This window comes from Haematobia irritans, chromosome 4 (genome assembly GCF_050003625.1).
Source record: "Haematobia irritans isolate KBUSLIRL chromosome 4, ASM5000362v1, whole genome shotgun sequence".
Lineage (NCBI taxonomy): Eukaryota > Metazoa > Arthropoda > Insecta > Diptera > Muscidae > Haematobia > Haematobia irritans.
This window is the reverse complement of record NC_134400.1, coordinates 51,954,027-51,978,794: the sequence shown is the minus strand read 5'-3', so window position 1 is coordinate 51,978,794 and position 24,768 is coordinate 51,954,027. Positions and strand designations below refer to the sequence as shown.

At 37.0% G+C, this 24,768-nt stretch overlaps 1 protein-coding gene across 1 annotated transcript in view; it reads right to left on the bottom strand.

Moving 5' to 3' along the window:
- LOC142235399 (uncharacterized) overlaps positions 1-17,494 on the bottom strand; it is a 30,069-nt gene extending 12,575 nt beyond the window's left edge. Inside the window, exon 1 of the mRNA XM_075306653.1 lies at positions 17,422-17,494. Coding sequence (XP_075162768.1) covers positions 17,422-17,494 — 73 coding nt within the window. The remainder of the gene's footprint in view (positions 1-17,421) is intronic.
- Between the last annotated feature and the right edge of the window lie 7,274 nt (positions 17,495-24,768).

Sequence of the window (24,768 nt, the reverse complement as noted above, 5' to 3'; positions counted from 1 at the left end):
TATATATCATTTTGCCGGAACCTCCTGAAAGAGCAAATCTCATGTCTTCCCATACCAACCGGTCCCCAGATTTAAATTCTTGAGTCTCATAGTGTCTCCGTTAGAGAGAGCGAGAGAAAATAGAGCAAACATATAACGACGAGGGATATAGATAACGAAATCAGTGTTGCCAAGTTGGGAGTTCTCCCCACAAATTTAGGTGTTTTCTACGTTTGGGGGGATTTTATATTAAAACAAAACTCAAACAACTTCGGAACAATTCGGGCATGAATTTGAAGAAGAAAAGACTCGGGAGGTCACAACAAATTCCTAACTAAAAGTAAGTATGCATTACCATTACTGCTTCTGTTGAGCATTTTCAATGTTCGACATAGTTACAAACAAATTAAGAAATCGTATGCTAACTTCAATAGCTGAAAGCCTTTTTAGAGTTACATATTCACACTTATCATAATTTTACTCCTACAAGTGCAATGATTAAATTATTTACTTTAAAAATTTTGGACTCTTCCAATGCAGAAGATTTAGTAATTTTGAACTATTTTTGGCAACTAATGCATATATTTACTGAATTTTATTTTGTTTACTTTTCCACATTATAAACCGAATTTTCACAATATATTTTTAATTATTTTAATTTAAAAAAAAATTATAAATTGTTATACATATTGTGTGTAAGTGTATCACTACATGATTTTTTTTCACAAAATTTGGGAAGGTATTTTTATCTACATATTTACATATCTTAAAATTTTTTCGGGTTTTGAAAAAACTCTAACTCTTAAACTTTGGTGGTAAGGTTTACAAATCAACTTACAAAACTGAACGAAATACATGTAAATATATGTAAAATTGTAGCTTTAATTACAAGAAATAAAAGTGCAGGTTGCTGAGTAAACGTTCATGATGGCCTATCGACTAACATATTTTTTATATTAGAAAAATATATATTAGAATTATTATATTATTAGAAAAATATGTTTTTCATATGTTCCGATACAAAAAAAATGTGTTTCGGGCACAATTTTAAAACACAATATATTTAAGTGCAAACAAGGAATGTTCCTAAACTAACACTAAATGTTTGGGACATCTATGTTAATATGTTAGAATATACTATGTTTGGGGCATGAATGTTTCATAAAAATCATATGTGTGAATGCAAACATATATAAATTTACAAATTTCGACTAAACATACATATGTTGTGATATTTTATTCAAAGCGACAGAGAGAGTATAGAGAAAGAAATAGAGATGGAAACCGGGAGAGTTGACGGGAGAGTCCACGTGGCAAACAAATTTATGTTTCTGTTAAATAATGTTATGTTTGCATGGGCTCGTGGGCGCTGCAAACTATGCTATATAAGTGTAACTTATAACGATAATTATCTACTGGTGACTATAACAGCTACGTAGTCCAGTGGGTAGTTTGTTGGCTTACAAGCTGTATAGTCCTCGGTTCGTTTCTCCGTGCAGGCGAAAGGTAAAATTTAAAAAAATTATAAAAGTGAATAATTTCTTCAACATTATTTGTATTACAGAAAAAGGTGCCAAGAACTAAAATATTTCGAGGAAGTGAAAATTACGAGTATGTTAGGCAATGAGCACAATCGTCTTTGGGAAAAATTCTTCCAAGCATATAATATTTTTGGGCTCAAAATGTTTCCAAACATATGATATGTTCACATAAAACAAACATATTAATGTTTCGGCAGTATCCAATAATATATGTGTTTCCTGCAAAATATGTTTGGAACATATGTTAAAGTAGCGATTTTTTGGGGGTGTTGTAATAATCGAATACAAATTACAAATATATGAAACTAGAATTAACTATTTGGAACCTAAAACAAAAGATTTTAAGTACATGAAATATGGCATGACGATAATATTTTTTTCAGTGTATGTAACATAGACTTCGTATGGGCTAACACACAATTTAGAAGACAACGTTTAGAAATTGTAAAATACTTTGCCATTGGCAGCTTTTACCACAACCCAAGTAATTCGATTGTGGGTAACTGATTCGGCCTGGCCTGGCCTGAACCTTCGGTTTTAATTTAACCTCTACATACATTTATCTTGTAAACTTCGCCTCAAAAAATATAGGGCGTGGCTGCATCTCTGAAATTTGCTTCTACGATTATCATCATTATCTGATTCATAGAAAACATTTAAGATCACAGTAAAATTAAACCAAAAACCTATTAATGTCTTGGCAAAGTATTGACTGATATCCTTTATTTAGGTGAGTGACATTTGATTCATGCTGTATGTCGTCGCGTACAACGTCTGTAACATTTCCTTCAAAAAATTTGTCATTAATTCAACAAACCCATTAAATTTTAAATTGTATTTTTAAAAGCCATGATTGACTCTCGCCTGATATGGCCCACTTTTTTTTTGCTGGGCAAAATAAGACAACAGCAACGGCATGTTCCCTTCATATCGGCAGAAATCAAATGAAAGCGAATTCAAAACAATATTCATTCAAATTCAAAAATATTGAAATAAATCAAGTAGACACACATGTACATGCCTCTTGCCAAATTATTAACGAGTGAATGCATTTGCAATGGAGGCATGGACATGTGTCATTGCTTGTGATAGAATTGCACGCCTCGCTACAGATTAGAAGAATAAGAAACCTTGATAAACAAATGACGACAATGATATTGTTTTTCACGCCAAAACAAAACAACGCAATGCAAATACTTATGATGTTCGCCAGGTTATTGACTCCTGTAGCGCAAGAATTATAAAAAAAATACAAAGTAAATGCCAATATTTATGGTCTTCAAAGAAAGATAAAATTGCCTATGTTAAAGTTGCCTTCGAACATACAAGAGTAGCTTCGCAATGCCTAGTAAACCTTCGAATATGAAGATTATTACTGCTTTAAAAAATATTGAGGTAATATGCAAGCTAAATTTTGGGACATACAATTTCCCAGCAAAAACAAGTAAGTAAAGTCTAAAGTCGGGCGGGGCCGACTATATTATAACATTCACCCCAATGTAGGCCAAAATTTGTGTTACCATCTCAACTACTTCACATTTGCTGGAAGCTATATAAAGGAAACAATTTTTTTACTTCTACAAAACCTCTAGAATTAAAATTTAAATCGGCTAACGCTATCCAGTTAATTGGAGGAAACTTCCATTGAAAATGGGTCTAAAATGTGTAACAGTCTATCATATTTCCCCAACTCTGGTGTACGTATATATGGGAGCTATATATAATCTGAACCGATTTTGACTAAATTTGACATGTATAGTTAGAATAATAATTCTGCTATATATGCGAAATTTCACGTAAACGGGAGTATAACTTTGGCCCCCCTGGTCATATGAGTGCAAATAGGACGGAAGATATATATGGGAGTCATATCTAAATCTGAGCCGATTTCAACCAAATTTAGCACATTTACCGATATTACTAAACGCATTCCTTGCGCGAAATTTGAAGCAAATCACGGCAAAACCCTGGATTTTGAGGCCATATATGGGAGCTATATATAATCTGAACCGATTTTGACTCAATTTGGCATGTATAGTTAGAATAATAATTCTGCTATCTATGCGAAATTTCACGTAAATGGGAATATAACTTTGGCCCCCCTGGAAGATATATACACGCAAAAAAATAATTCTTCCCTCCTAAACGAAATTTTAGACAAACAAAGTTCGTTTATTATTTGCTTTTCGCTGTAAGGAAGTGTATTTGGAAGAAAAGTATATACTTTTTGTGATAAACATTTATTCTTTTCCAGGATGTAAAAACAATTTCATAAGACTAACTAAAAAAAAAATTTTTTTGCTAATTGCATTTTCCCTCACATCTTTCTCACATCCACGAGTTTTTTTTAGTTCTTAACACCTTTTCCTGTAATACCAACAATGTAGAAGAAATTATACGAATTTATAAATTTTGAAAATTTTTTTACCTTTCGCCTGGACAGAGAATCGAACCGCGGACCATGCACTTTGTAAGCCAACACACTAACCACTGAGCTATGTACCTGTTGTGGTCATCAATAGATAATTATCCATATAAGTTATATTTATATAGCATAGCTTGCGGCGCCCACGAACCGAATAAACAAAGTTTATTTAACAGAAACAAACATTTAGTTTGGCACCGTGTAGCAGTGGTTGCTACGTCCGACTCTCATGCCAAGGGTCGTGGGTTCGATCCCTGCTTCGACCAAAGTTTTTTTTTTTTGTTTTTTTTTTACATACATTCTACATATGTTCGGAAGATTCCGAAAAAATGTTCAACATGACATTGTACTATATTAAATTTTGAATTGTAAAATGTGTTTTATTAAAGACCAAAAGTCAGAAAAGAACAGTGTTTGATATAAACGAAATGGACTCTGTTGTTGTTTCAAAAATAACTTTTTTTTATTGAAAAAATAAAAATTTTCTAAAAAACGAATTTTTTTGGTGACAAAAATTTAAAATTTTCGAAGCAATTCAAAAAACTCTAACAAAAGAAAAACGTTTTCGGTACACGTTTTCCAAACGTTTTTTTTTCTTTGCGTGTATGGGAGCTATATCTAAATCTGAATCGATTTTGCCCATATTTGGCACATACAATAGTATCGTTAAAAGTACCGCTTGTGCAAAATTTGAAGTAAGCCAGGGCAAAACTCTGGCTTTTGAGACCATATAAGTCCAAATCGGGTAAGATATATATGTGAGCTATATCTAAATCTGAACCGATTTTAACAAAATGTGACACACTTAACGATACTATTAAACGTACCCCTTGTACAAAATTTGAAGCAAATCACGGCAAAACTCAGACTTTTGTGGTCATATAAGTTCAAATCGGACGAAAGATATATATGGGAGCTATATCTAAATCTGAACCGATTTCAACCAAATTTGGCACATCTACCGATATTATTAAACGTACTCCTTGTGCAAAATTGGAAGCAATTGAGGCCAAAACTCTGGCTTTTGAGGCCCTATAAGTCCAAATCGGACGAATGCTATATAGGTGAACTATATCTAAATCTGTATTGATTTCAATCAAATTTAGCAAGCATTGGTAGAATGTCAGTTCTACTCTCTGTGCAAAATTTCACGCAAATCGGTAGTAAACTTTGGCCTCTATTCCCATATAAGTCTAAATCGGAGGAATGATATATATGGGAGCTATATCTTAATCTGAATCGATTTGGTTAATATTTTGCAAGTTTTCCGAGACTCATTAAATATTCGGATGTAAGGAATTTGAAGAGCATCGGTGGATAAACACGCCAATTATGACCAGATCGGGGATACAGCTTTATCTAAATCTGAGCCGATTTTTTCCAAAATCAATAGCGATTGTCTCTGTCCCAAGAAACGGCCCTATGCCAAATTTGAGGACGATGGGACTCAAACTGCTTCCTGTACTTTGCGCACAAAAATACATGAACAGACAGACAGACGGACGGACGGACAGACAGACACACAGACAGACGGACATCCCTAAATCGACTCAGAATTAGAATTCTAAGACGATCGGTATACACGCAAAGAAAAAAAATTCGTTTGTTACAAAATTTTTATTTTTTCAATAAAAAAAAATTATTTTTTAACCAACAACACAGTCCATTTCGTTTATAGCAAACACTGTTCTTTTCTGACTTTAGGTCTTTAATAAGGTACATTTTACAGTTCATAGTAAAAATATAATATATTAGAATGTAATGTTGAATATTTTTTCGGAATCTTCCGACCATATCTGGAATATATGTAAAAAAAAAACTTTGGGCGAAGCAGGGATCGAACCCACGACTCTTGGCATGCAAGTCGGACGTAGCAACCACTGCTCCACGGTGCCCAACTAAATGTATTTTTCTATTAAATAAACTTTGTTTAATCGGCTCGTGGGTGCCGCAAGCTATGCTATATAAATATAACTTATGTATATGGGTAATTGTCTATTGATGACAATAACGGCTACATAGCTCAGTGGATAGTGTGTTGGCTTACAAATTGCATGGTCCGCGGTTCGATTCTCCGTCCAGGCGAAAGGTAAAAAAATTAAAATTTATAAAATCATATAATTTCTTCTACATTGTTTGTATTACAGTAAAAGGTGCTAATAACTAAAAAACTTCGTGGAAGTGAGAAAGATGTGAGGGAAAATGCAATTAGCTAGAAAAACAATTTTTTTGAGGTAGTCTTTATTAAATTGTTTTTACATCCTGGAAAAGAATAAACGTTTATCACAAAAAGTATATATGTTTCTTCCAAATACACTTCCTTTCAACGAAAAGCAAATGAGAAACGAACTTTGTTTGTCTAAAATTTCGTTTGGTAGGAAAGAATTATTTTTTTGCGTGTACTAAACGATGGGTCTCAGACTTTTCCTTCTTGGCGTTACATACAAATGCACAAACTTATTATACCCTGTACCACAGTAGTGGTGAAGGGTATAAATATGGGAAACACTTAAATCTGAAGCAATTTTAAGGGAACTTCGCAAAAGTTTATTTATGATTTATCGCTCGATATATACGTATTAGAAGTTTAGGAAAATTAGAGTCATTTTTACAACTTTTCGACTAAGCAGTGCCGATTTTACAAGGAAAATGTTGGTATTTTGACCTTTTTGTCGAAATCAGAAAAACATATATGGGAGCATATCTAAATCTGAACCGATTTCAACCAAATTTGGCACACATAGCTACAATGCCAATTCTACTGCCTGTGCAAAATTTCAACAAAATCGGAGTTAAAAATTGGTCTCTGTGGTCATATGAGTGTAAATCGGGCGAAAGCTATATATGGGAGATATATCTAAATCTGAACCGATTTCAACCAAATTTGGCACGCATAGCTACAATGCTAATTCTACTCCCTGTGCAAATTTCAACTAAATCGGAGTAAAAGATTGGCCACTGTGGTCATATGAGTGTAAATCGGGCGAACGATATATATGGGAGCTATATCTAAATCTGAACCTATAGAGTTCTATCCTGAGCCAAAACATATACTTGTGCCAAATTTGAAGTCGATTGGACTAAAACTGCAACCTAGATTTTGATTACAGAAATGTGTTCACGGACAGACCGACAGACGGACATGGCTATATCGACTCAGGAGCCCACCCTGAGCATTTTTGCCAAAGACACTATGTGTCTATCTCGTCTCCTTTTAGGTGTTGCAAACATATGCACTAACTTATAATACCCTTTTCCACAGTGTGGCGCAGGGTATAGAAAGTCGCATGACGTAACAAAGGTTGCAAAATGGGACTAAAGTCGCACAACGGTTTAATGTATACCACATATGGACTAACTTACAATTTAGAAGACGTGTTAGGAAGTTTTAAGATACCTTGCCATCGGCAAGTGTTACCGCAACCCAAGTAATTCGATTGTGGATGACAGTCTTCAGTAGAAGTTTCTACGCAATCCATGGTGGAGGGTACATAAGCTTCGGCCTGGCCGATCTTACGGCCATATATAAAGGGTGATTCTTTTGAGGTTAGGATTTTCATGCATTAGTATTTGACAGATCACGTGGGATTTCAGACATGGTGTCAAAGAGAAAGATGCTCAGTATGCTTTGACATTTCATCATGAATAGACTTACGATCTGCCACAACGTCGAATTTTCAGTGAATGGGCCCTAGAAAAGTTGGCAGAAAATCCGCTTTTTTATCGACAAGTTTTGTTCAGCGATGAGGCTCATTTCTGGTTGAATGGCTACGTAAATAAGCAAAATTGCCGCATTTGGAGTGAAGAGCAACCAGAAGCCGTTCAAGAACTGCCCATGCATCCCGAAAAATGCACTGTTTGGTGTGGTTTGTACGCTGGTGGAATCATTGGACCGTATTTTTTCAAAGATGCTGTTGGACGCAACGTTACGGTGAATGGCGATCGCTATCGTTCGATGCTAACAAACTTTTTGTTGCCAAAAATGGAAGAACTGAACTTGGTTGACATGTGGTTTCAACAAGATGGCGCTACATGCCACACAGCTCGCGATTCTATGGCCATTTTGAGGGAAAACTTCGGAGAACAATTCATCTCAAGAAATGGACCGGTAAGTTGGCCACCAAGATCATGCGATTTGACGCCTTTAGACTATTTTTTGTGGGGCTACGTCAAGTCTAAAGTCTACAGAAATAAGCCAGCAACTATTCCAGCTTTGGAAGACAACATTTCCGAAGAAATTCGGGCTATTCCGGCCGAAATGCTCGAAAAAGTTGCCCAAAATTGGACTTTCCGAATGGACCACCTAAGACACAGCCGCGGTCAACATTTAAATGAAATTATCTTCAAAAAGTAAATGTCATGGACCAATCTAACGTTTCAAATAAAGAACCGATGAGATTTTGCAAATTTTATGCGTTTTTTTTTTAAAAAAAGTTATCAAGCTCTTAACAAATCACCCTTTACTTGTTTTTATACCCTCCACCATAGGCTGGGGGTATATTAACTTTGTCATTCCGTTTGTAACACATCGAAATATTGCTCTAAGACCCCATAAAGTATATATATTCTGGGTCGAGGTGAAATTCTGAGTCGATCTGAGCATGTCCGTCCGTCCGTCCGTCTGTTGAAATCACGCTAACTTTCGAACGAAACAAGCTATCGACTTGAAACTTGGCACAAGTAGTTGTTATTGATGTAGGTCGGATGGTATTGAAAATGGGAAAACTTTTACGTGTAGCCCCCATATAAACGGACCCCCAAATTTGGCTTGCGATTGCTCTAAGAGAAGCAAATTTCATCCGATCCGGCTGACATTTGGTACATGATCTTAATATATGGTCTCAAATAACCATCCAAAAATTGGTCCATATCGGTCCACTTTTACATATAGCCCCCATATAAACGGACCCCCAAATTTGGCTTGCGATTGCTCTAAGAGAAGCAAATTTCATCCGATCCGGATGAAATTTGGTACATGGTGTTAGTATATGGTCTCTAACAACCATGCAAAAATTGGTCCACATCGGTCCATACTTATATATAGCCCCCATATAAACCGATCCCCAGATTTGGCTTGCGGAGCCTCAAAGAGAAGCAAATTTCATCCGATACGGCTGAAATTTAGTACATGGTATTAGTATATGGTCTCTAACAACCACGCAAAAATTGGTCCATATCGGTTCATAATTATATATAGCCCCCATATAAACCGATCCCCAGATTTGAACTCCGGAGCTTCTTAGAGAAGCAAAATTCATCCGATCATGTTGAAATTTGGTACGTGGTGTTAGTATATGGTCTCTAACAACCATGCAAAAATTGGTCCCTATCGGTTTATAATTATATATAGCCCCCATATAAACCGATTCCCAGATTTGGTTGGCGGATCGTCTAAGGGAAGCCAATTTCATCCGATCCGGCTGAAATTTGGTACATGGTATTAGTATATAGTCTCTAAGAACCATTCAAAAATTGGTACATATCAGTCCATAATTATATATAGCCCCTATATAAACCGATCCGCAGATTTGAACTCCGGAGCCACTTGGACGAGCAAAATTCATCCGATCCGGTTGAAATTTGCAACGTTGTGTTAATATATGGCCGCTAATAACCATGCCAAAATTGGTCCATATCGGTCTATAGTTATGTATATCCGATCCCCAATCACACAAAAATTGGTCCATATCGGTTCATAATCATGCTTGCCACTCGAGCAAAAATAATCTAGCAAAATTTTATTTCTATAGAAAATTTTGTCAAAATTTTATTTCTATAGAAAATTTTGTCGAAATTTTATTCCAATAGAAAATTTTGTCAAATTTTATTTCTATAGAAAATTTTGGCAACATTTTACTTCTATAGAAAATGTTGTCAAAATTTTATTTTGTCAAAATTTTATTTCTATAGAAAATTTTGTCAAACATAATTATATACGTATTTAATCGGCCATTTTAAGTTTAATATGTACCACGTATGGACTACGTGGCATATATTACGGTATTAGTAAGTTTTAAGATACCTTGTCATCGGCAAAAGTTACCGCAACCCAATTAATTCGATTGTGGATGACAGTCTTCAGTAGAAGTTTCTACGCAATCCATGGTGGAGGGTACATAAGCTTCGGCCTGGCCGAACTTACTGCTGTATATACTTGTTTTTTATACCCTTCACCACTACTGTGGTACAGGGTATAATAAGTTTGTGCATTTGTATGTAACGCCAAGAAGGAGTAATCATAGACCAACCTTTTAGTATACGGATCGGCTTAGAATTAAATTCTGAGCCGATTTAGCGATGTCCGTCTGTCTGTCTGTCTGTCTGTCTGTTGATGTATTTTTGTGTGCAAAGTACAGCTCGCAGTTTTAGTCCGATTGTCCTAAAATTTGGTATAGGGTCCTGTTTCGGCTCAAAGACGATCCCTATTGATTTTGGAAAAAATCGGTTCAGATTTAGATATAGCTGCCATATATATTTTTCACCGATCTGGTCATAATTGGCGTGTATATCAACCGATCTTCCTCAAATTCCGTATATCCGAATATTTTATGAGTCTCGCAAAACTTGCAAAATATCAGCCAAATCGGTTCAGATTTAGATATAGCTCCCATATATAGCTTTCGCCCGATTTACACTCAATTGCCCACAGAGGCCAAGTTTTTGCTCCGATTTAGTTGAAATTTTGCAAAGGGAGTAGAATTAGCATTGTAACTATGCGTGCCAAATTTGGTTGAAATCGGTTCAGATTTGGATATATCTCCCATATATAGCTTTCGCCTGATTTACACTCATATGACCACAGAGGCCAATTTTTAACGCCGATTTAGTTGAAATTTTGCACAGGGAGTAGAATTAGCATTGTAGCTATGCGTGTCAAATTTGGTTGACATCGGTTCAGATTTAGATATAGCTCCCATATATATGTTTTTCTGATTTCGACAAAAATGGTCAAAATACCAACATTTTCCTTGTTAAATCGCCACTGCTTAGTCGAAAAGTTGTAAAAATGACTCTAATTTTCCTAAACTTCTAATACATACATATATATCGAGCGATAAATCATAAATAAACTTTTGCGAAGTTTCCTTAAAATTGCTTCAGATTTAAATGTGTCCCATATTTATACCCTTCACCACTACTATGGTACAGGGTATAATAAGTTTGTGCATTTGTATGTAACGCCAAGAAATAGTGGTCATAGCCATCTTTTAGTATACCGATCGGCTTAGAATTAACTTCTGAGTCGATTTAGCGATGTCCGTCTGTCTGTCTGTCCGTCCGTCTGTCTGTATATGTAATTTTGTGCACAAAGTACAGCTAGCAATTTAAGTCCGATCGTCCTCAAATTTGGCATAGGGCCGTTTCTTGGGACAGAGACAATCGCTATTGGTTTTGGAACAAATCGGTTCAGATTTAGATATAGCTGCCATATATATTTATCCCTGATTTGATAGTTAGCGTATTTATCAACCGATTTTCTTGAAGTACCATACATCCAAATATTTTATGAATCTCGAAAATCTTGCAAAATATCAGCCAAATCGGTTCAGATTTAGATATAGCTCTCATATATATCTTTCGTCCGATTTAGACCCATATGACCACAGAGGCCAAAGTTTATTACCGATCTTCGTGAAATTTTGCACAGAGGGTAGAATTGACATTCTACCAATGCTTGGTAAATTTGATTGAAATCGGTTCAAATTTAGATATAGCTCCCATATATGGCCTCAAAATCCAGGGTTTTGCCGTGATTTGCTTCAAATTTCGCGCAAGGAATGCGTTTAGTAATATCGGTAAATGTGCTAAATTTGGTTGAAATCGGCTCAGATTTAGATATGACTCCCATATATATCTTCCGTCCTATTTGCACTCATATGACCAGGGGGGCCAAAGTTATACTCCCGTTTACGTGAAATTTCGCATATATAGCAGAATTATTATTCTAACTATACATGTCAAATTTAGTCAAAATCGGTTCATATTATATATAGCTCCCATATATACGTACACCAGAGTTGGGGAAATATGGTAGACTGTTACACATTTTAGACCCATTTTCAAGGGAAGTTTCCTCCAATTAACTGGATAGCGTTGGCCGATTTAAATTCTAATTATAAAGATTTTGTAGAAGTAAAAAAAATTGTCTCCTTTATATAGCTTCCAGCAAATGTGAAGTAGTTGAGATGTAACACAAATTTTGGCTTACATAGGGGTGAAGGGTATCATATAGTCGGCCCCGCCCGACTTTAGACTTTACTTACTTGTTTTTTTTTTTGATTCAGTGTATGTAATATAGCAATTTTATAGTATTCCTTAGTTTTATGATGTATTCACTTTATAAAATTATGTGCTAAAATTAATATACGCTAAACTGTCGAATAACTGCTTACATGCCCTGAAATTAAAAAAAAAGACTACAAACAAACTGAATGCCCTACATACATACGTACATGCATGCATTCATATGTACATACATATTTTTTATGTACAACAGACGGTGCCAGCATGTCTGTCAAAGCACGGTTTGCAACACTGAACATGAAAATAATATGTTGTTCATATGTGTTCGCATTTTTTCTGCGATGATGTACTTACTATACACATATGCATTCAAACACACGTACATATGGTTGTATTTATCTTTACTTGTTGGGCAGCTTTTTGTTCTTTTCTCTCAACATGACACAACGATGTACATATGAATAAAATACATTATATAGGATAGTAGTTTTGTATATCGAGCACAGGCATGTACACGCAAAAAATTTTTATTTTTTGGCAAACGAAATTTCGGACAAAACAAACAAACGCTGTCGTAATTTACTTTTCGCGATAAATTTCTTCAAATTTGAACTGTTGACATCTGCTAGTTAGAAGAGTTCACAATTTATATGTACACTCCTTCGCTGAGGGATTTTGATTTTTGGGAAAATGTCTAGCTGTAAACTGCACATAATTAAAATAAGGATAAACATAAGTGAATTAAGTACAAATAAATGTCATCACGTACCAAATTAAATTTGGTATCGATCATAATCGATCCATAATTATATATATTGCCCCATACAAACCGACCCCAAGATTTGACGACCGAATCCTCGTGGATCCGAACTACTTGAAATATGGCATATGCCTCCCAACAACCATGCAACAGTTGGTCCTTATCGATCCATAATTGTATATAGCCCCCACACTGAAACAGTTCCAAAGATTTTGTCTTTACACTAATGAGTTTGCTATTGATTCCAATCCAAAGAAGCGGAGAATTGCAGTAAGGACACAATTCTTTTAAATTTGAGTTTTGCATACTTGATTCTAGGAAACAAATTTTAATTTATTAGTTTTTTTAGCTTTTAATTTCAAAGTCCATTAAAAATATATTAACGATAACTTAAATTTTAATATTCAGACTCGACTACAAGTAAAAACAAGTAAGGAAATTCTAAAGTCGGGCGGGCCGACTATATTATACCCTGCACCACTTTGTAAATCCGCATTTTCGATACTATATCAAATCCGTCAAATGTGTTGGTGCTATATATAATCTGACTCCATCTGAACAAAATTTATTATCTATAGACTTAAAATTTAAGTCGGCTTGTACACTATGTTAGTAAAAAACAAGTAAGGAAAGTCTAACGTCGGGCGGGGCCGACTATATTATACCCTGCACCAATTTTTAGATCTAAAGTTTAGGAAAATTACACCCAGTTTTACAACTTTTCGACTAAGCAGAGGCGATTTTACAAGCAAAACGTTGGTATTTTGACCATTTTTGTCGAAATCAGAAAAACATATATATGGGAGCTATATCTAAATCTAATCCGATTTCAATCATATTTGGCACACATGACTATATTACTAATTGTACTCCTAGTGCAAAATTTCAACCAAATTGGACCAAAACTCTGGCTTCTGGGGCCATATAAGTCCATATCGGGCGAAAAATATATATGGAAGCTATATCTAAATCTGAACCGATTTCAATCAAATTTGGCACACATGACTATACTACCAATTGCACTCCTTGTGCAAAATTTCAATCTAATCGGGATAAAACTCTGGCTTCTGGGTCCATATAAGTGCATATCGGGCGAAAGATATATATGGGAGCTATATCTAAATCTGAATCGATTTCAAAAATTTGGCACCCATAATTTGGCACCCATAGCTACAATGCTAAATCTACTCCCTGTGCAAAATTTCAACCAAATTGGGCCAAAACTCTGGCTTTTAGGTCCATATTAGTCCATATCGGGCGAAAGATATATATGGGAGCTATATCTAAATCTGAACCGATTTCAATCAAATTTTGCACACTTGACTATACTACTAATTGTACTCCTAGTGCATAATTTCAACCAAATTCGGCCAAAAATCTGGCTTCTGGGCCATATAAGTCCATATCGGGCGAAAGATATATATGGGAGCTATATCGAAATCTGAACCGGTTTCAATCAAATTTTGCACACTTGACTATACGACGAAGTGTTATGTTTGTATAAAATTTCAAGCAAATCGGTACAAAACTCTGGCTGCTGGGTCCATATTAGTGCATATCGGGCGAAAGATATATATGGGAGCTATATCTAAATCTGAACCGATTTCTTGCAAAATCAATAGGGTTCTATTCTGACCCAAATTAGGAACATGTGCCAACAGACAGACAGACGGACGGACAGACAGACGGACATGGTTATATCGACTCAGGGACCCACCATGAGCATTCTTGCAAAAGACACCATGTGTCTATCTCGTCTCCTTCTCGTGTTACAAACATATGCACTAACTTATAATACCCTGTTCCACAGTGTGGTATAAATATGGGAAACATTTTGAGGCAACTTCGCAAAAGTGTATTTATGATTTATCGGTCGATAGATATGTATTAGAAGTAAAGGGAAATTTGTGTCACTTTTACAAGTTATATATATATATATATATATATATATATATATATATATATATATATATATATATATATATATATATATATATATATATATCTATATATATATATATATATATATATATATATCTATATATATATATATATATATATATATATATATATATATATATATATATATATATATATATATATATATATATATATATATATATATATATATATATATATATATATATATATATATATATATATATATATATGATATTTATTGGATATATATCTAAATCTGAACCGATTTCTTCCAAAATCAATAGGGTTCTATTCTGACCCAAAACAGGAACTTGTGTCAAATTTGAAGGCGATTTGACTTAAACTGCGACCTAGACTTTGATCACAAAAATGTGTTCACAGGCAGACGGACTGACGGACAGACGGACATGGCTGGATCGACTCAGGGACCCACACTGTGCATTATTGCCAAAGACACCATGTGTCTATCTCGTCTCCTTCTGGGTGTTACAAACATATGCACTAACTTATCATACCCTGTTCCACAGTGTGGCGAAGGGTATAATTATGCTATGCTTCAAGTAAACAACGACTTTAAAATAGAGTGTTAAAAAACATTTTCTATTTTTAAATGCTTTTTAGCAAAAAATCAATAAATATATAGATGATTTCATTAATTTTGAAGATTTTTTAGAAGTTTTAAAACCAAGTTGAACTTAGTAACATGAAATGTTCTTTAAAGGGTACCCAATTTAAGAATCACTTAACTACGAGGGCAGTTTGGAAACTTCTTAGCCTAGCACAAAAATCGCGGTATAAACAGAAAAAAGTTAAGTGTTCTGGAAACTTCCATCTCTGTTATGAACATATGTTAAATTTTGTTTCGATCTGTCAACTCCTTCATATAGAAACAAGTGTTCAAAAAGGCGCATCCGCAATTTTTTTACAATGGAAAAATTAGAAATTCGTGCTGTTATTAAATATTTACATAAAAAAGTTTATCGGGAGAAGAAATTCATAATGATATGGTGAATGTGTTAAGTGAAAGTGCTCCTTCATATGCAACAGTAAAAAATTGGGTTGCTGAAATTAAACGTGGTCGTACAAGCATTGAAGATGAACCGCGTAGTGGACGTCCAAAAACAGCAACAACAACAGAAATTGTAGCCAAAGTGCATGATATGGTATTAAATGATCGACGAATAAAAGTGCGTGAAATTGCTAATATCATGGGTATCTCAAATGATCGAGTCCATTTAATTTTGCATGAAGAACTACAGATGTTAACAGTCGATCAAAAACGCATAAGAATGAACATTTCTCAAGCTTGTTTGGATCGTTTTAAGCGAAATTATATGGATTTTAAGCGTCGTTCCATAACTGTTGATGTGACATGGATCCACCACTATACTCCAGAGACAAAAGAACAACCCAAACAATGGACTGAAGCTGGAGGAAGTGCCCCAAAGAAGGCAAAAACAATTCAATCAGCTGGTAAGGTTATGGCAACGGTTTCTTGGGACTTCAAAGGTATTTTATTGATTGACTATCTGCAATAGGGTAAAACAATACATTCAGAGTACTATTGCAACCTTTTTGATCAATTAAATCTACAAAAAAATAATTTTTCATCAAGACAACGCACCAGCGCACAAGAGTGCTTATTGCAAATGGACCGATATGGCCCATTTGCAATACCATCCGACCTACATCAACAACAAATACTTGTGCCAAGTTTCAAGTCGATAGCTTGTTTCGTTCGGAAGTTAGCTTGATTTCAACAGACGGACGGGCGGACGGACGGACATGCTCAGATAGACTCAGAATTTCACCACGACCCAGAATATATACTTTATGGGGTCTTAGAGCAATATTTCGATGTATTACAAACGGAATGACAAAGTTAATATACCCCCATCCTATGGTGGAGGGTATAATAAAAATATTTTTGAACATGTTATCTTGCCGTAAGTGCGCCAATGAAGACCACGTCAACCAGAGCCTTGGAGACGATACTGGGCCAGAGAATGAAGCCGACCGATTTTTGTCGGCGGCGCCTGACACTAAATTTTTGCCTCCGGCGGCGGCTTGACGGCTAAGCCGATATAAATATGTCTCTTCGGTTGCGATCAATTATCAATTATAAAATCAATTTGAAGTTATTCGAATGGTAACGAGATTACTTGTACAACCAATCTTACAATAAATTTACATTTCATTCAAAATTTCTGAACTAAATTTTTGTAAAATTATTGTAGCAGATTGAAATTCATTGATTATGGATGAAAGGTTCAAAATTATGGCAAAGAATACAAAAATTATTAATAAATTTTTCCGATTTAAACCGACATTTTTGATTACTGGCGGCTAAATTTTGAGTCGATGTGAGTCGACTTATTCGGCGGCGGCGTCCACTGGCGAAAAATGGTCGGCGTCCTCATTCTCTGTACTGGACTTATGACCTATAGAGATTTCTATCAAACGCAAAGCCTATGGCTGCGATGAAATTGAATACGTTGGAAGAATGGACGTAATCACGAAATATGACGAACCATCATAGGATAATATGGGAGACGTTGGGTGAAAGCGAGGTCCTGGTGAAATGGCGGATGCCGAATGCGACATTCTGACGCCAATAATATGATCCTGGGAGAATGAAACCACAGAATAGATACCAGAGGGAAATAGCTGCTACACGGTGTGTCGAATATGCTAGAGAGGATGGTACTAGGCGTATATGTGGAGGACCCAGACCCAGACATCGAGGCCTAACATAACTATATTTTCAATCCCACGGCGGTGGGTTCTTCGTACCGGATTGACCCGATGGATGCCACCCATTGGCCAGCGGCTGCCACATCAGTGTACGTGTTGTTTCTTCGGTATTTTTGTGTTGGAGAAGGTGCATCCCCGGGAGCCTTCTCCGTTTGGTGTTGGTCCGAGCCGGGATAGGAGAAAACCCCGGGCCACGGCACTGTTCAGTCTGCCGAAACCTGATCCACCACCGTTCGGTTTCGGTGTAACCGGTGCTTGGATTGGGTGCACTTCCGAAACTGCTCCGGCCTAACATCGCTGCGGGAGTATAGTATATAGTGGGTCGTCAGACTATGCGACCCCCCAACATCTCCCGTACAACAATATTCTCCGCCACAACATCTTACACCCAATAGTGTTGTACCAGTTCCGGATAGTGCATCGTTTTCGCAATTTAATTGCAACGGGCACCGAGGCAAGATTAGCGAGATAGTGGACTTTATGAATCGGAAAAGGATAAGGGTCGCGGCGATCCAGGAAACTAAGCTGAATTCCACCTGCAGCCTACGCCATTATGATGGATACAATGTGCTACGAAAGGATCGCACAAGAAGTGGAGGTGGTGGCCTGGCTTTCATTTTACACCGTTCCGTGCAGTATAGACCTATCCCGATTGTGCCAGACACTAGTGACCCGTATATGGAATGTATGGGGGTAGCAGTCAAGTCTGGGGCAGCCGAGATAGAGGTATACAATGTGTATATACCGTCGGATGGTAGCTATGCTCCAGGTTATAGCTCAAACTTTGAGTAGCTGTTGTGCGGGCATAAACGATTGGTGCTGGGAGACTTTAATGCCCACCATGAACTTTGGCATTCTCTTCTAGGTAATGACCAGAGAGGCATAGCTTTGGCAGAGCAAATAGATGACTCCACATCTTGCACGGTGAACGAAGAGGCCCCCACGAGAATTATGGGTGATTGCAGCAGTTCGCCAGATGTATCTTTAGAGTCGCCTAATAAATGGCGTTTCCTGGCAGCCCGTCATTTCATTCGGATCATTTCATTCGACCCTCCGATTTCATAACCTCTGAACGCCGGACGTTTATCAATCAAAAGAAAGCCAACTGGGAAGGCTTCCGAGAATACACAGATCACCGCTTCAGTGATCTCCCGTCCCCCTCTCATGTCCATATTTCCCAGAGTTCCGGGACATCATCAACGCAGTAGCTGCTCGCTTCATATCCGTTGGTCGAATTGCCCAAGTGAGGCCCAGCCGAAGCGGCGAGTCTTGCACACGAGCGTGATGAACGCCGTCGTGCTAACCCTGCTGATTCTAGAATCAGGAAACTGAATGTGGAGATTAGTAAGATAGTCGACGAGCACAAGCGGAACACTTGGTTAGAGCACCTGAAGCAATGTAACTTAGGTACAGGAACTGGTAAATTGTGGCCAACAGTGAGAGCCTTCTCGATGGGATCGCAGTCATCTTTGGCGACGTGACGGTGACTGTTCCGAAAAGATGCACCAGATTTTTCAGCCGACAGTTTGTCGAGCATCCCGAGAGCGAAAAGGAGAGCCACTCGTCGCATACGTGGTCTCCGAGCCGATGCCACATCACAATTTTCCACAGCCGAAGTTACCAATGTCATAAACAGCGTGAAACCATTGAATGCGCTGAGCTTCGACGGAATTTCAATGCTAATGCCGATGTCTGGAAGATAGGTAGGGTGATTACACTACCAAAGCCAGGCAAAGATTCGAGTAAAGGTGAATCGTACAGACCGATATCCCTTCTCTCGCCAGTAGCCAAGACACTTGAGGCACTACTCCTCCCCAGCCTAGTGGAGAATTTTCCAGCTGCCCACCATCAACATGGATTACGTAAGATACATAGCACGACGACAGCATTGCATGCCATTTCAACACACATTAATATTGGACTCAATCAAGACCCAAGCCTTGTCACAGGACGGTCCTCGTGGCGCTTAACCTATCGAAGGCATTCGATATGGTCAACCATGCCACACTATTTGAGGATATCGAGAATTCGTCCCTACCGGCAGAAACCAAGCGTTGGGTTCTGAATTATCTGTGCGGACGCTAGTCGTATGTGGAATTCAGGGACAAGAAGTCAAAACCACGTAGAGTTAAACAAGGAGTTCCCCAGTGTGGGGTGATATCTACGGCACTGTTTAATCTCTACCTGTCTTCGATTTCACCCCTCCTGATGGCGTCGAGATTGTATCATATGCGGACGATTGTACAATCATGGCATCCGGGCCCATTGTTGATGACATATGCGATCGATTGAAAGCCTACGTCACCGATCTTACCAGTTATTTCACTGCAAGGAATTTGAGGATATCTCCCACCAAATCCTCACCCACACTATTCACTACATGGACGGCGGAAATACGCAGGCAGTTGAATGACAGAGTCGACGGCGAAATAATTCCGACCACAAATTACCCCAAGTTCCTCGGGGTCACATTCGATAGCCTCTTTAAGTCGTCTGCCCATGCCGCGGCAATTTGTGATAACCTCCGCGGTAGAAACAAGGTCCTCAAATCGCTTGCCGGCAGCACTTGGGGTGCGGACAAAGAAACCTTGTTGACTACATATAAGGCAATTGGTCGGTCAGTGGTAAACTATGCAGCGCCAGTGTGGACACCTCAAATGAGAGACACGCAATGGAATAACATACATACCTGTCAAAACGCCGCAACAGGATGTCTCCGCAGTACACCCCTGGATCACTTTTATGTGGAGACCAAAATCATCCCAGTGCGTCGACACAATTACATGTTGTCAAAGCAATACCTCTTGGGTTGCTATCGAAGCAGTCATCCAAATCACTATCTTGTGGATAGACAACCTCCACCCAGGAATGTAGGGGCTGATCTCCGCCTTCTAGAGCGCGAGATAAAAGAGAGACTCTAGATTAGGCAGCATACCAGACGGGTCTGAACAGGATTCATGAGGATACTGTAGCTGAAGCGGTGAGAAGCTAAAAGGTTAATCCGGAGCACCGGATTAGAGAGACCTCCCAAGGCAGACTAAAAGTGTAGTTTTGGTCCAACTAAGATCAGGCAAGTGCAGCCGCCTCAATTTCTAGTTATCAGTAATTGATAGCAGCGTAGCTGACGTGTGTCCCATCTGTAATCAAGGGCCACATGACCTGTATAACCACCAGATCACTCTCAATAGACCCCATCCTTGTCGCGGAGTTCATTGATCTGGCTACTAGAACTACCTAAGCATAGAATGACATGGATGAAACTACATTAAAAACTGTTACAACAACAACATAACTATATTTTTGTTTCTATTCTCTTTCTGACGTTTCTAAACATATATATGTTTGTACAAAATGTATATACGTCCCAAACAAAGACCCCCAATATTTGAATCGAAAATAGCAAACTTTTCGTTTGCGTATATTTTCTCAATCATAAAATATATAAACTCAAAATTAGGCAATATGTTCAAATTGAGCAGGAACTGAAGTCGGAGTCAGAGAGTATATCGATTTTCCCATGTTCCGATATGAGGGAATATGTTCCAAGGTATATATCTAGGGTTACCAGATGATGGTTGCGGAAATCCGGGAAATTGCGCCATACATTCCGGGATTTATCGGGACAAGCAAAAGCAGTTACATTTTTCGAAAATAGTTGCCCATATTTTATCACTTGGTAAATTTGCATATACGCCATTGCGTTGTCATTGTCTGCAGTCTTTGAAATTCCTAAATATGTTGAAACCTCTGAAACTCATATTTACTGGCATATTACTTTCGGTTTTGACAAACAAACTTAAGCTCTGCGATAACAATCGTTGTTTTTTTTTGTAGTGCCTTTAGATACTGGGAATTTGGATATCGCCAGGGACATGGTTTGGTTATATTTCGCATCAGAGTTGAGGATTATTATAGTGTCACTGAAGAGTATGGTAGTGAATCGGATAAAGTCGAACTTTAAAATGTTGGATGGGAGTATAGATTTATAATTTGTTAAAATGCATTTCGCAGAAAAACGTGAATTTGAAATAAAATTAGACATTTGCCTATTTTTTATGTTATATTACTCAAGTGGTAGTGATTTGATTTGTTTCTCATAATGATGAGATTGAATGAAATGGTACAAATTCTCACAGACAAATGTACATTTAACAAGTATATACAGCAGCAAGTTCGGCCGTGCCTAATCTTATATACCCACCACCATGAATCAAATATAAAAGTTACCATTGAAAACTTTTCGTCGTAGCGGGTTATTTGATAATATATAGAAATGATTAAATAACGTCTTGATTTAAAATCTAAAATCGATAGATGTTTATCCCCATTATTCAAATGATTAGAAGGAGTAAAAACTGGAAATTTTACTTTCAGTTTCAAGCAATTTTCCATGATCAGTGCGCCTGCTATACCCTCAAGAAGCGAAAGCGGTCTATATGGAGGCCTTACCAAATGGAACAATAAAAACTAAATCCATTATAATTTCAGGCAAATCCGATAAAAACTACGGTTTATATAAGCCCAAGGAGTTACATCGGGAAATCAGTCTATATGGGTGCTATGCCAAAAATATGCACGGATACACAAAATTCAGCATACCTGATTGTGGTTCTGAAATACCTACGGAATCTAGACCTCAAATCGGAGGGCGGGTTTATAAGGGGGATATATCAATATCGTATCTATACCGTTACACAATTTATTCGGAACAACTATTTACGTTTCTAGAAACCTAGAAAAAACTATAGATTTCACATTTCGAGCAAATGGGATAAAAACTACGGTTTCTAGAATCTCAAGAAGCAAAATCGGGTGATCGGGCTATATGGGGGCTACAGCAAATCATAGACCGATACACACCATATTCGACACACCTATTTGTGGTCCAATTTCAGGCAAATCGGATAGAAAAAAGGTTTCTAGAAACCTAAGACCCCAAATCCGGGGGTCGGTTTAACATATATGGGGGCTAATATAACAAAACATGAACCGATATAGCCCATCTTCGAACTTCTCCTGCCTGCAAACTAAAACGAAATGACAAACTTATTATTCTATGGGGTGGGTATAAAAAGTATTAAAATCCAAAACCAAAAATATTTTTGAAAGCGATTTAGTTTCAAGTCGTTTTCTTTTCTAAGAAATGGAAAAAAATTAAACATATGCCTTGAGTAATTGAAATTCCGGAATTTTTGGCAAATTTAGTGAAAGATTCGGGACACTTCCTGGAGGCGAAATTCCGGGACAATCCAGCCGAATCCCGCCCATCTGGCAAGCCTATATATATCTCAAACATTTTATACTAGTTTATGAACATTATATGCTTGCTGTTGTTGCTTTTCATCCGATCTGATCATTTGCTTAAAAAATTCCATTTTGTTTTGTTTTTTTATCAAATCTCAGAATTAAATTCGTTTTATTTCGTTGCATCATATACATCAACTTTAAATATTAAAATTAATTGGGTTTGTTTTTAAATTTGGAGCGATTTTGTAGATATTCAACTTGGTGAAAAACATCCAATTATTTTTCTAACGTTTGACTATCTAGATTACATGATAAATTTCGTTCCCACAGTGCAAATGACTATAGGCCATGGATACGGGTATACAAATTACGTATATTCCTCATTTGATGTTAAAAACTACAATGGATGCATGTCTGCCAATCCGTCTGTCTATCAGCAGGTATGACAACAAACTTGCATGAAGACAGATAACTTGCATGTAAATGGATATGTTCGCTTGAGCACCCATTGGATTGCGTTTATTTTTACCTACCCTTCTGCCATTCGACGGCATTTAGAACCCATGGAATGGGGCCTTGTTGGACTTTAAACGGCTATGCCAAATGCGGGACACTGGTAGCTAAACTAAACCGATTATTTAACAACTAATGGCTCATACCTTTACGCCATGTATGTTTTTTTTCTCTATGGATTTTTTGGTTTTGCTTCTCCTCACACTTGGAACGCCGCGGCATTGTTATTGTTTCAGGGAAATATGACATTTTCTGAGAAAAAATTCTCTATATCCGCTGTAATTTTTCTGCGGTACGATAAAATGTCGTTAATGAATTATTATGAAAATGAGTAAAACTGAGGGCGAAGTAGGTTACATATGTATAGGATATTCTAAACCAAACCACTAAAAAGCTTGCCCGGTTCCAAAGATTTAATCTTTGCATTAATGATTTTGGTTTTATTTCAGAGCCAAAGAAGCGTAGAATTGAAGTAAAGACTCAAAATGCTTTTAAATTTGAGTTTTACGTACTTGATTGACTGGGAAATGAATTGGAATTTATGCATTTTTTGGGGTTTTCCTCATTTGATCTGTAAAACTTGTTAAAAACAACTTAAATTTCCTAACAAGTAAGGAAAGTCTAAAGTCGGGCGGTGCCGACTATATTATACCCTGCACCACTTTGTAGATCTAAATTTTCGATACCATATCACATCCGTCAAATGTGTTGGGGGCTATATATAAAGGTTTGTCCCAAACACATACATTTAAATATCACTCGATCTGGAAGAATTTGATAGACTTCTACAAAATCTATAGACTCAAAATTGAAGTCGGCTAATGCACTAGGGTGGAACACAATGCAATTTTAAGGAAACTTCGAAAAACTTTATTTATGATTTATCGCTCGGTATATATGTATTAGAAGTTTAGGAAAATTAGAGTCATTTTTACAACTTTTCGACTAAGCAGTGGCGATTTCATAAGGAAAATGTTGGTATTTTGACCATTTTTGTCGAAATCAGAAAAACATATATATGGGAGCTATATCTAAATCTGAACCGATTTCAACCAAATTTGGCACGCATAGCTAGAATGCTAATTCTACTCCCTGTGCAAAATTTCAACTAAATCGGAGTTAAAAATTGGCCTCTGTGGTCATATGAGTGTAAATCGGGCGAAAGCTATATATGGGAGCTATATCTAAATCTGAACCGATTTCAACCAAATTTGGCACGCATAGCTAGAATGCTAATTCTACTCCTTGTGCAAAATTTCAACTAAATCGGATTTAAAAATTGGTCTCTGTGGTCATATGAGTGTAAATCGGGCGAAAGCTATATATGGGAGATATATCTAAATCTGGACCGATTTCAACCAAAT